The sequence below is a fragment of the Danio aesculapii genome, chromosome 16 (genome assembly GCF_903798145.1).
Source record: "Danio aesculapii chromosome 16, fDanAes4.1, whole genome shotgun sequence".
NCBI classification, from domain to species: domain Eukaryota; kingdom Metazoa; phylum Chordata; class Actinopteri; order Cypriniformes; family Danionidae; genus Danio; species Danio aesculapii.
Window position 1 is genome coordinate 5,221,104 of NC_079450.1, and position 13,222 is coordinate 5,234,325.

At 34.4% G+C, this 13,222-nt stretch overlaps 1 protein-coding gene across 1 annotated transcript in view; it reads left to right on the plus strand.

The window, feature by feature from the left end:
* Nucleotides 1-13,222, plus strand: part of LOC130243438 (protein argonaute-3) — a 101,857-nt gene that overhangs the window by 72,640 nt on the left and 15,995 nt on the right. Inside the window, 4 exon segments of the mRNA XM_056475614.1 lie at nt 4,609-4,699; nt 5,263-5,457; nt 5,536-5,670; nt 8,853-8,954. Coding sequence (XP_056331589.1) covers nt 4,609-4,699; nt 5,263-5,457; nt 5,536-5,670; nt 8,853-8,954 — 523 coding nt within the window.

A 13,222-nucleotide genomic window follows, 5' to 3' on the forward strand; every position in this document is an offset into this window, starting at 1 on the left:
TATGGTGTCTTCAGATGGTGTATTACGTGCACTCCTGGGGTCCGTTCTTCGTACTTCACTTAAATGATCTAAGATTTGACAGATCCTGGATCTTTTAATCCTGATAACTGATCTCTGGCTAATTTGGTTTTTCTCAAACAAGTTCGCGAATCAGATTAAAATGTCTGGATGAACTGATCTGGGGTGCGTTTCTCAAAACCATCGTTAGCCAACTAAGGTCGCAAGTTCCGTCGTTACAAACATAGTTTGTTGATTTGCCGTTTTCCCAAATCCATCGCTCCAACGAACATTCGCAAACTGCATCGCAAGCTTGAGCACTTGTAACTACACCTCTGGAGCTGTAGTTTGAAACATAGTTCTTGGCTGTGTTCTATTCCCAGTTATCCCCCCTATGCCCTATTCATTTAGAACATTCAAACATTTAAACTTGGAATGATTAAAAAGAATAAAGTCATCTCCCTTAGGTGTAATTTGCTTTCAAACCATTTTCACAGTTCAGTTTTAGTGATCTTCATGTTTACATTTCTGCTCCCTTCGCAGTGCACTTTGAAGACATTGATGTTATTTTGAACACAGCCTCATGGCGAAAACTATAGGTGACCTATTATTTAAAAGCTTGTGAAAACAAAAAACACAGCATACGTTAATGCTTTTAATTTATAGTAGGTTATTTATTAAGTATCTGTACTGTATATGACATGGGCCTGCTGGTTAGAACATTCTGCAGTGGTTTACATGTCAAATTGTAAAAGTAGACTTTTCAAAAAATAAGAAAATAAATAAACAATATCCTACTTAATAATAATAATAATCATCATCATAATAATCATCATAATTATTAATATTATTATTAAATTATGATTTTTTTTTCATTTCTAATACATAATATACATTTCATTTTATAATAAATAGCCTCATTATTTATTTATTAATATGATTTATATATGAGATTTGAATATGTGTTAGCTTTTGTAAATGATTTTATGTTTGAGAATTGGATATGTCATATTCTATAATATTTGTAAAGGAAACACAGGCCCTATATGTGGCATTTGCATATATTTCAGATAATATGGAAAGTGAGTGCATGTTTTTAGCAAAACTAATATTGGATTTTATTTTAAATGCATGTTTGTGTAAAACAATATAATTTGCACAAAGAAATGATAGGGTTTTTCTGTAAAGTAGTTTCTCCACCCCGTTTAGAGCATCATTATGGGCGTTTTATGTTATCATTAACCTGTTTCAAGCGATGGATCTGCGACAGAAACTGTGCGTTTAGGGAAACACTCGTCACTACATTGTTATGGTGGCTTGAAAAGCCAGCATACTGTTATCTATCTTAAACTTCTTCTTCTTCTTCTTCTTCTTCTTCTTCTTCTACTTCTTCTTCTTCTACTTCTTCTTCTTCTTCTGAGACTAATTTCTAAGTGTATCTCCTCCTAGGCCTTTCAAGCTACATACTTCAAACTTTCGTCAAACCTTCAAACTGGTCTGACTCGGGTTGCTATATCTTTTCTAACTGATCCGACCTTGGGTTTTCCGAAAAACGACCCAGAAAAAAACCAAAAGTCCCATTGACTTAACATTGGGTCAACCTTTGTGAGCTCATAACTCTGCATCAGACTGTCCTACAGACTTCTAACTGGACTCATTTAACTCAGTCTAGCCAGCAGCCAATAACTGATGACTTTTTAACTTACTAGCCACTCCCTAGCAACCACTTACAGCACCCTAGCAACTGTCCCATAGACTTCCATTGTAAAAGACTCCCATTTACTTAACATTGGATCAACCTTTGTGAGCTCAAAACTCTGCATCAGACTGTCCTACAGACTAGAGTCTGGCCTCATTCAACTCAGTCTAGCCAGCAGCCAATCACTGATTACCTTTAAACTTACTAGCCACTCCCTAGTAACCAATTTCAGCACCCTAGCAACTGTCCCAGAGACTGTGACTAGCTATTCTAACACACGCTAACAGTTTTAACATCCTACTGACATGCTAATCTTGCTAGAAAGGTGCTAGCAACACGATAGTGACATGCTAGGCATGCTAGTAACATGCTAATTCATGCTAGAATCATGATAACAACATGCTAATTCATGCTAGAAACAAGCTGACTCATGCTAGAATCATGCTAGTAACATGCTAGTTACATGCTAATTAATGCTAGAATCATGCTAGTTACATGCTAATTCATGCTAGAAACATGCTAATTCATGCTAGAATCTTGCTAACAACATGCTAATTCATGCTAGAAACATGCTAATTCATGCTAAAAACATGCTAGTAACATGCTAGAATCATGCTAGTAACATGCTAATTCATGCTAGAATCATGCTAATAACATGCTAATTCATGCTAGAATCATGCTAGTAACATGTTAATTCATGCTTGAATCATGCTAGTAACATGCTAATTCATGCTAGAATCATGCTAGTAACATGCTAATTCATGCTAGAAACATGCTAGTAACATGCTAATTCATGCTAGAAACATGCTAGTAACATGCTAATCCATGCTAGAATCATGCTAGTAACATGCTAATTCATGCTAGAATCATGCTAGTAAAATGCTAATTCATGCTGGAATCATGCTAGTAACATGCTAATTCATGCTAGAATCATGCTAGTAACATGCTAATTCATGCTAGAATCATGCTAGTAACATGCTAATTCATGCTAGAATCATGCTAATAACATGCTAATTCATACTAGAATCATGCTAGTAACATGCTAATTCATGCTAGAATCATGCTAGTAACATGCTAGAATCATGCTAGTAACATGCTAATTCATGCTAGAACCATGCTAATAACATGCTAATTCATGCTAGAAACATGCTAATTCATGCTAGAAACATGCTAGTAACATGCCAATTCGTGCTAGAAACATGCTAGCAACATGCTAATTCATGCTAGAATCATGCTAGTAACATGCTAATTCATGCTAGAATCATGCTAGTAACATGCTAATTCATGCTAGAATCATGCTAATAACATGCTAATTCATGCTAGAAACATGCTAATTCATGCTAGAATCATGCTAATAACATGCTAGTAACATGCTAATTCATGCTAGAAACATGCTAGTAACATGCTAATTCATGCTAGAATCATGCTAGTAACATGCTATTTCATGCTAGAAACATGCTAGTAACATGCTAACTCATGCTAGAAACATGCTAGTAACATGCTAATTCATGCTAGAATCATGCTAATTCATGCTAGAAACATGCTAGTAACATGATAATTCATGCTAGAATCATGCTAGTTACATGCTAATTTATGTTAGAATCATGCTAGTTACTTGCTAATTCATGCTAGTAACATGCTAATTCAGACTCGGCTTTTCAAGCCACCATAAAGTTTGTCCTCAAACTTTAATATCTAGTTCTTTTCCCAAACAATGCATCACACTATGATTTCGTTGCCTCGTACCTGCATTTCGTTGCCTTGTACTTGTACATGTGTGATGACAATAAATTGAATCTAATCTAATCTAAATAGTTCAGCCGCGAGTTACGTCGTTGTTTGGGAAACGCACCCCTAATATTGCTGCGTGTGTTGTGAAGGACAGATCTATCTATCCTCGAAATGATGATCAGCAATGCAATGATTGGCTGATGGCACAGCAGCGTAATGACATCATCTAATTAATATTCAATTATCCATCTGAGAAAAATTATACAAATTTTGTAGTAAAAAAGTTAACTTTGATGCGCAATAACTTTCCACCTTTGTGGGCTACAGACTTTACACTTTCATGTGTCAAGAAAAGTATTTAGCTATTTATTTAGTTTTACGTTTTAGATCGGATTTTCTTTACTATTGTAGCCTAAGGCCTATTTTAGGCCCATTAGGCATAAAGAATTAAAATAAATTTTGCATCAAAAAAGCATTTTGATATAGGTAAAGGCGTCTGCAGCTTTTGCAAAGCATCAAAGCATCACCGACATATTAGCGGTTAAAACATGTGTATGACTGCATAAATGTATTATTCCTTTATAAAAACAAACAAACAAACAAACAAAAAAAAACCTGTCAAATATTGTTCATGTCTATTATACAGAAATTGTATTAAAACTGGATCAGTAAATAGTACGCATCTGTATCTAAAAAAATCCATATTAATAAATGTCCGTTAATAAAACCATGTTTATGTACTTTTATTTACTAAGTTTTATTTCTATATATTTTAAAAACGTATATGTATATGTATATAAACATAAATATTATAAATTATTAAAAATGTGTATTTCTAAACTTTTTTATTTTTATTTTAACTGTTTTACTTTTTCCCCAAGTTTATATAATCTATAGGTTACTACTGTAAGAAAATATCAAAATTCGGTACTTTCAGTATCACCTTTGCTTGAAATGAGCCGATCTAATCCTGTTTATATGAAATAAACCTGCTCCAGAGCAGGTTTGAGCTACCAGAACTGTTGCTATGACAACAACTCTCGAAAGAGTTTTGAAGAACGAAACTATCCTGGATCCTGTCAAATTGTCAATAACCAAATCCAGCTAACAGAGTAATCCACAAATGAAGAACGGCCCCCTGAGCTCTTCACTAATGTAGTGTGTTTTGTGTTGTTTCTCAGGCCGTCAGTTTTCCAGCAGCCAGTCATCTTTCTGGGGGCGGACGTTACACATCCCCCTGCAGGAGATGGGAAGAAACCATCCATCGCAGCGGTCAGTATAGGCCTAAGTCATAACGCTCACTGGCCATTTTATTAGGTACACCTGTTCAGAAGCTCGTTAATGCAAATATCTAATTGGCCAAAAGCATGACGGCAGTTCAATACATGTAGGCATGGAAATAGACACTACAGTCAGAATTTTCAACAGTGCACTATGGCAGTGTTTCCCAACCCTGTTCCTGGAGGCACACCAACAGTTCATGTTTTGGATGTCTCCCTCATCTGACTTATTAACTTCAGGTTTTGGAGTCTCTTCTAATGCAGAGTTTCCCAACCCTGTTCCTGAAGGCACACCAACAGTACACATTTTCATCCTCTCCCTAATCAAACACACCTGAAACAACTCATCAGAACATTAGAAGAGACTCTAAAACCTGAAGTTAGTGGGTCAGATGAGGGAGACATCCAAAACATGAACTGTTGGTGTGCCTCCAGGAACAGGGTTGGGAAACACTGCACTATGGGGTCTGTTTACACCTGAACGCTTCATTCTTTAGTCTGATCGGATTGCTCTCTGATTTCTGTTCAATCATTAAATGTGCTCTTCCTCTATAGGTGGTGGGCAGTATGGACGCTCATCCCAGCAGGTATTGTGCCACAGTGCGCGTCCAGAGACCCCGTCAGGAGGTCATTCAGGATTTGTCCTCAATGGTGCGAGAGTTACTCATCCAGTTCTACAAATCCACTCGCTACAAGCCCACCAGAATCATCTTCTACAGGGACGGCGTTTCTGAGGGCCAGTTCAGACAGGTCTGTGTTCATCCGTCCTGCTCCATCGTGACTTCAGTGAAGTCCAGTTCATTTAAATGTGATGTTTGTCTCTCTCAGGTGTTGTATTATGAGCTGCTGGCCATTCGAGAGGCCTGTATCAGCCTGGAGAAGGAGTACCAGCCTGGCATCACGTATATAGTGGTGCAGAAACGCCACCACACACGCCTCTTCTGTGCCGACCGCAACGAGAGGGTAAGCATTCGTTTAGATTTTTAGCTTTCTTTCTTTTTTTGTTGAACAGGGTTCCCGTGCTTCTTGAAAGTACTTGAATTTCAGACATACGGATTCAAGGCCTGGAAAGTACTTAAACAAACATAGCTCCTTGAACGTGCTTGAATTAAATTTAAAGTTACTTTACAGTCAGGGCCAGCGCGTCCACACTGGAATCAGTCAGTTACATCTGGCAACACTGGTTGAGGGCGGCGTGACGGTCCTTTAGCCTAGAGCAGCAGTTCAGCTTGCTCCGGCCCTGTTTACAGTGTTATTTCAACAACTGTACTGTGCTGCTGTCAAAAACAGAATGAAAAACTCTTGATTTGATTCGTGATTTTTTATTTCAAATTTCTTTTATTAGGTTATTACATGGAATATCAACCATAACAGACATTTTATAATTATCCATCCATGTTAGTGTTTACCCTACCCCAACCCCAGTTGAACATTCCCCTCCCTCAACAGCCTCTGACTTCTCATTAAGAAAAGAGCAAAACAAAACAATAAAATAATAATAATGATAAATAAAATTAATAATTGACCATAATGATAAAAAGGTAAAATAAATAAATAAATAAATAAATAAAATAATAATAATAAAAAAAAATTAATTAATAAAATAAATAACTAAATAAGATGAAAGTAAATAATAAATATGTTTTTATTCCTATGTTATTGCTCAGTTTAAGAATCAAGAGAGTTTGCTAGTAGATAATCTAAAAAGGGGCGCCACAACTTGTCAAAGGTCTTTAAAGAACCAGTAAGTGCTAGTCTAATCTTTTCCAATTTAATACAAGTAAACACTTCTTTTATCCATGCATCAAAAGATGGTGGAGTGACATGTTTCCACTTTAAAAGAATGAGACGTCTCGCTATTAAAGTAGTAAAAGCTAAAGCCTTTTGGACCATTACTGAAAGGTTGGCATCTACTGCCAACCCAAAAATGGCCAAAAGTGGATTTGTGTCCAGATCTATGCCGAATGCATCTTTTAAAGTTTTAAATATTTTAGTCCAATAAACAAATAATTTGGGGCATTCCCACAACATATGGATGAGATCCGCTGATGATTGTTTGCACCTATTACACGCATCGCTGACAGAAGGGTATATTTTAGCAAGTCTAGCATTAGTGTAGTAAACCCTGTGTAGGATCTTACATTGTATAAGCCCATGTCTTGCACATATAGAAGAGGTATGTGTGAGCTCAAGAATATGCTCCCAGTGTTCATCAGAGAACTGAAAACCTAAGTTCTCTTCCCAAGCACCTCTGGTTTGATTTGCAGAGCTTGGGTTAATATTGGGATTCAGGTTATAAATGGTAGAAATGCAATGTTTTGAGTGTGGTTCAAGCTTTAATAAGTTATCTAATGGAGATTCAGGAGGTCGATTTGGAAAATGAGGAAAGAGTTTTTGCACAAAGTGCCTGATTTGAAAAAAACGAAATAAGTGTGAATTAGGTAGGTCAAATCTTTTAGAAAGATTATTAAAGGATGAGAAAATGTCACTCTCATTGAGGTCATCAATTGTTTTTATGCCCTTATCAAACCATACTCTGAAAGCTGCGTCTGTATTAGATGGTGCAAAACAGTGGTTTTTAAATATTGGAGAAAGGATGGAGGACCTATGTAAACCTGTGTGTTTCCTAAATTGAGTCCATATTCGTGATTTTTCAAAATCTTGAATTTAAATCTTATACAATAACACTGACAAATGATGCACAATTTATCAGTATTTATTTCAGTAATCACATTTGATTATTACCAATATCGAATTCAACAAAATTTGATCAAAGCTCTTTGAACATGACTGTTTAAAAACGGCCGATTTTAGAAAATTACTCTGACATTTTAATGTTACTATTAAGTGTAGAGTAAATGGATTAAGTACAGTAAGGACTCATTGGACTACATATGCCTGAGTATGAATTACAAAGGTGCTTGATTTAAAATGAACAGTGCTTTAAATAGTCCTTGAATCTGCTCTTCATGAAAGCGTGTGAACTCTGATTAAATTTAGTTTAGGTTTTGGTTATTTCATGTGCTCTTGTCATTTTAATTTCATATTTTTATATTTTTATAGTTTTTTATTTTTTTAATGCTGGGCAAAAACTAGTTGCGATCAATCACATCCAAAATAAAAGTTTATTTTGACATAATATATATGTGTGTGTGCTGTGTATATTTATTATGTGTTCATAAATACACACATCCATGCATATATTTGAGAATGTTTTTATAATGAGATATTAATTATTGATTAAACAAATTATATTTACATTTAAATGTGTATGCCAAAGTTTTTTTTGTATGTGTGTGTATTACATACACATAATAAATATATATAATGCATAGATAAATCTTTTATTTTGGATTTGATTAATCTTTGCCCAGCACTTTTTTTAAATATGTCACATTTGGTTTTTGTAAAATTGAATGAATTAAAAATGAAAAATAAATCTTACATTATTTTTAAAAATATTTTATTATTTAAGTTTAATGAAAATTGTAATTTGAGAAATTAAGATCATTTGTTATATGTTTTGAGTTGTAATTGTGGATTTAGTATTTTTAATTAGTGTTGTCTCAGTATTATTGAGAGACTGTTATAGTTTATATTTCATTAAAAAATGCTAAATAAAAAATGTAATTCATCTAAGTTTAAGTAATAATCAAATATAATGAATATATTTTAACATTATTATTTAAATATCTGTAAATATTTTATTTTTATTTTTATTTGTTTGTTTTTTTTTTGTTTTTTTATAAATATAATGTTAGAATATTTTAACAAAACTGGTTTATTTAGTAATTACACAAGCAATAACTAGACCAAAAACATAGCATCTCAATTCTTTCTAAGCGGCATTTTTAAAACTGTTTTATTTTAACACACTATTAATGCAATGCTTTTGTGGTTCTGGTACTTTTATTCATCTCTCAAGTACTAAAGGGAACATGTAAAAGTATCTGGTGTATTAATAATAACTGTCAACAAAAAGATTATTTTAAAATTAATAGTCATACAGAAGGCTTAGTAAAAAATGTACAATAAGCATCTTCTGGTGAATTGTTCATAGAGGATCCTATAAGACAATCCCGATGGCTGTACATCTTTCAGTGTTAGTTTTTGTAAATGTCTGTGTTTTTTTTTTTTGTGTTTAGGTGGGTCGCAGTGGAAACATTCCTGCTGGTACGACGGTGGACACAGATATCACACACCCCTACGAGTTTGACTTTTACCTCTGCAGTCATGCTGGAATACAGGTACAGACCAACATCAACTCACATGCATTTGAATCTGCCTTCCACTCTGGGTTAAATGGCTTCTTGTTTGCTCGATAAATGATTTTGCATGCAGATTTGGATTTAGAAGCACAAAGGACTGGTATGTAATCCCATATAAGCATGCATTTGGAGTTTAAAAGAGTGAATGCCACAGAATTATCATGAAAAAAAATATTAAAGCACGTGTAGACACAGAGGCATAATCAAAAAAGGTGCTCAAATGTCGTGAAAATGTCAAGAACAATAACAAAAAATGGCAAATGTAAATAATTGTGTGTTTAATGTGTTATATAGCTCCTAAATGAGTGCAAAATATATAAAATACTTCAAATATAAATATGTTTTGTGAACGAAAGCTATTTCTAATTAATTAATAGGGGTTTTGGTTGAACCTCGTGATATGATAGTCAATTAAAAAGCTGACATTTTTTAGTTTGTTTTCTAGTGCAAATATAAATAATAGTACATACTTTTTTTACCACAAAATTATATATCATATATGCAATGATATAAGATATCAAGTTTTCTTAAAAAAATAAAATAAAAATTATAATAATAAGAAAAAATATCTGAAAAATTAGCCTGTTTTCAGTTTGAATTCGTTAAAAAAAAGGTTTGACTATAGTTTCAAACATTTAACTACATGTGTTTTGCAAAGTGTATCCAAAAGTCACAATATCTTAAATTATCTTTGTTATTATTATCATTTTTAAATACTTTTTTACCCCAAACCCACCCCATGCCAGCAAATAATAAGTAAACTAATGTAAAATATAAATACACATATGCAAATGTACACCCACAACTGTGCAGATACCTAAATGTATACCTTTATGAATAATTTATACCTGCATATATTGAGTCCACTCAAACATCTGCATATATACATTACATATACAGCATATATACATACATGCATATATACATCATTAAGGGGAAAGGGAGGGGGAGGTTTTTGGATTTATGAATACCTATACATACCCAATTATGAAAATTAGTATTTTGTACACATTGCCATGCTTCAGGAAATCTTTCACACCACTTAGTTTTCATTGGTCAGTCTCCAGAGATTGAAGGGCTTCCAGATCTATGAAAATTATTTTGGTTTAATATCTTAAACTATTTTAATATATAAGAAAATGTGTCATGATAATGTTTAAACATTTTTTTATTGGACTGTCTTGATTTTAATCGTCATTGAATACTTTAGTTTTTAATTATGAAATTAGTTTGCTTAAAGTTCTGCCAGAAAAATAATTTTAATAAAATATTAAGGGCATAGTTCACCAAAATGAAAATGTACTTACTGTTTGCTCTCCCTCATGTGGTTATTAACTTTAAATTTTTAACGTTTTTTTTTCTGTTGCACACAAAAGAAGATATTTTGAAGAATGTTCGAAACCGGTAACCATCGACTTCCATAGTAGGAAAAACAAATACTATGGAAGTCAGTGGTTACAGGTTTCAACTGAAATATCTTCTTTTGTGTTTAATAGAAGAAAGAAACTCCAATAAGGTTTGAAACGAGTAAAGAGTAAATTATTATTTTCATATTCATTTTTGGGTGAGCTATCCCTTTACTGTAAAATATGATGTAGATTACTAGTTTGTGTCTTTTTGAGTGGTTTTTATTGTGTATATCATATTTGTTTTATTTTCAATCATTTTTGCCATGATGCTAGCCAATATATCTCACCTGGCATTAAATAAAAGAAACCATACTAGGGTGTCCACCGGGTCTTAAAGGTCCCATGAAATAAAAATAAAGGTTTTTAGTTGTTAGTATCAGTATTGTTCGTTTTTAAGATATCTATAATCAAGTGTGCTCCAAAACAGTGACAATTTGCATTTAGAAGATATAAAACTGATATTTTTTTAACTAATATATAAACATGTACGGCTTGCAGTTTGTCATGTCCGCCTAAATGGATCAATGGTTTTATTTACGTCAACCCGTGCTACAGTTTCTCATCAAAGCAGAACCAATCAAATGCTCTCAAATATCTGACATGCTCCACCCCCTTCAAGATGCTTCTCATTTGCTTTTCGTTTGATGCACTTGAGCTCAACCACTCTCACTGGCAGAGCTGTGATCAAACGCTATTGGCTGTTTTTTATAAAGGGGAGGAGCTACATTGTCATCTATGTCAAACATCAAATAAAAAAATGCACATTTCAAAGCACTTCATGTGACCTTTAATGTTATAAATTAAAAAACAAAATTTTAGACCTTAGAAAGTCTTAAATTCCCTATTATTTTGACGTGTAGGTCTTAAATCATTTTAAACTAGTCTTAATTTTTCTTTTCATGTAAATTTTCCTGTTTGTGTAAAGCTACCCAATCGATCCAACACACACCCAATCACCAACAATACATCTCAATAAAACTTTTAGCAAAACATAACTAATATTATAACAGTCTGTTGTACATACATTTAGTTTATTAAAGTTTATAGAGTTTTTTGAAAAAAATGTGCACGTATACAACTAGCGTCTGCTTGATTTGACACATTATTTAAAATGTATAACTAAGAAATAACTAAGAATATATAAACTAATATATAACTAAGAAATAACTCCATTAGAATTTGTTTATGGATGTTGCAAGTAAATAATTTTTCTGCTTGGGCAAATCCTCAGCATTTATAAGTCTGTATGGCTTACGCTGCTCTTCTGAACCGATAATGGGAAACAGAAAGCAGTTGAAGGATGGTGTGTTTAAATCAATTATTTATCTGACTCCATTGTAATTAATCTGACTCCATTAAAGTTGTTATCATCATTGATAAAGAGAAAGAATCTCAATGCCTTAAAGCAGGCTAAGTTGTTTATTAAGTTACATGTTTAAATATACAGACAGTAGAATGAAACAAACTAACATACAGAATAAAGAAACTGCTGTAAGATATGAACTGCTGTGTAACAAAGACAATGAAACTGTGAAAGTCTACGCAGCAGAGTGAAAGCCATTCTCCCAGATCAACAGTTATCTTATTATACCTTGAGCAAAGCATTGTCAAACATGAGTGAAAACCAACCCTCAAAACCAGCTGAACATGAGAGCAAAGTTGAGGGGATAAAGTGGGGGAGAAGAACATTAATATACTCTCCTCAGGCCATGACTAAACAATTGTAAACATATTGTAAATTGAAATACAATCAATCAATGTCTCTGTTGATTTCATCACTACAACGCTTAAGTCATAACCTGTCAAATGACACCAAACATGATAAAGTTATCAGAATCAGAATCAGTTTTATTGCCAAGTGTGCTTCACACACACAAGGAATTTGTTTTGGCTACAGAAGCTTCCAGTGTACATAAAGTGACATGTGACAACACAAAATAATCTGAAAAAATAAAATAATAATAATAAAAAATGATGAACATTAAACAGATGCAGTTAGTGAAGAAACCTGGATGTTGAGTTGTATGTACAGATTGTTATAAATATACAGGTTATAAGGTGCTGTGTACAAGTGCGAATGTAGAAAGTATTGCATTGTATATTGATATAAGGTGCTGTGTACAAGTAGGGGAATATTTAACTGTTCATAAGGTAGATAACCTGAGGAAAGAAACTTTTCCTGTGTCTGGCTGTTTTTGTGCTCGGTGCTCTGAAGCGCCGACCAGACGGTAACAGTTCGAACAGGTAGTGTGCTGGGTGTGAGGAGTCCAGAGTGATTTTGCGAGCCCTTTTACTCACTCTGGAAGAGTACAGTTCTTGAAGTGTAGGAAGGGTTGTGCCAGTGATTCGTTCAGCAGTCCGGACTATTCGCTGTAGTCTACGGAGGTCAGTTTTGGCAGCTGAGCCGAACCAGACGGTGATTGAAGTGCAGAGGATGGATTGGATGACAGCTGAGTAGAACTGTACGAGCAGCTCCTGTGGCAGGTTGAACTTCCTCAGCTGACGAAGGAAGTACAGTCTCTGCTGGGCTTTCTTCACAATAGAGTCTATATGAGTGTCCCACTTCAGATCCTGAGAGATGGTGGTGCCCAGGAACCTGAATGACTCTACTGCAGCCACAGTGCTGTTCATGATGGTGAGTGGGGGGAGTGCAGGGGGGTTTCTCCTGAAGTCCACTATCATCTCCACTGTTTTGAGCGTGTTCAGCTCCAGGTTGTTGTATCTGCACCATAACGCCAGCCGCTCCACCTCCTGTCTGTATGCAGACTCGTCACCGTTCTGGATGAGGCCGATAACAGTAGTGTCGTCTGCAAACTTAATAAGTTTGATGGAGGGGTC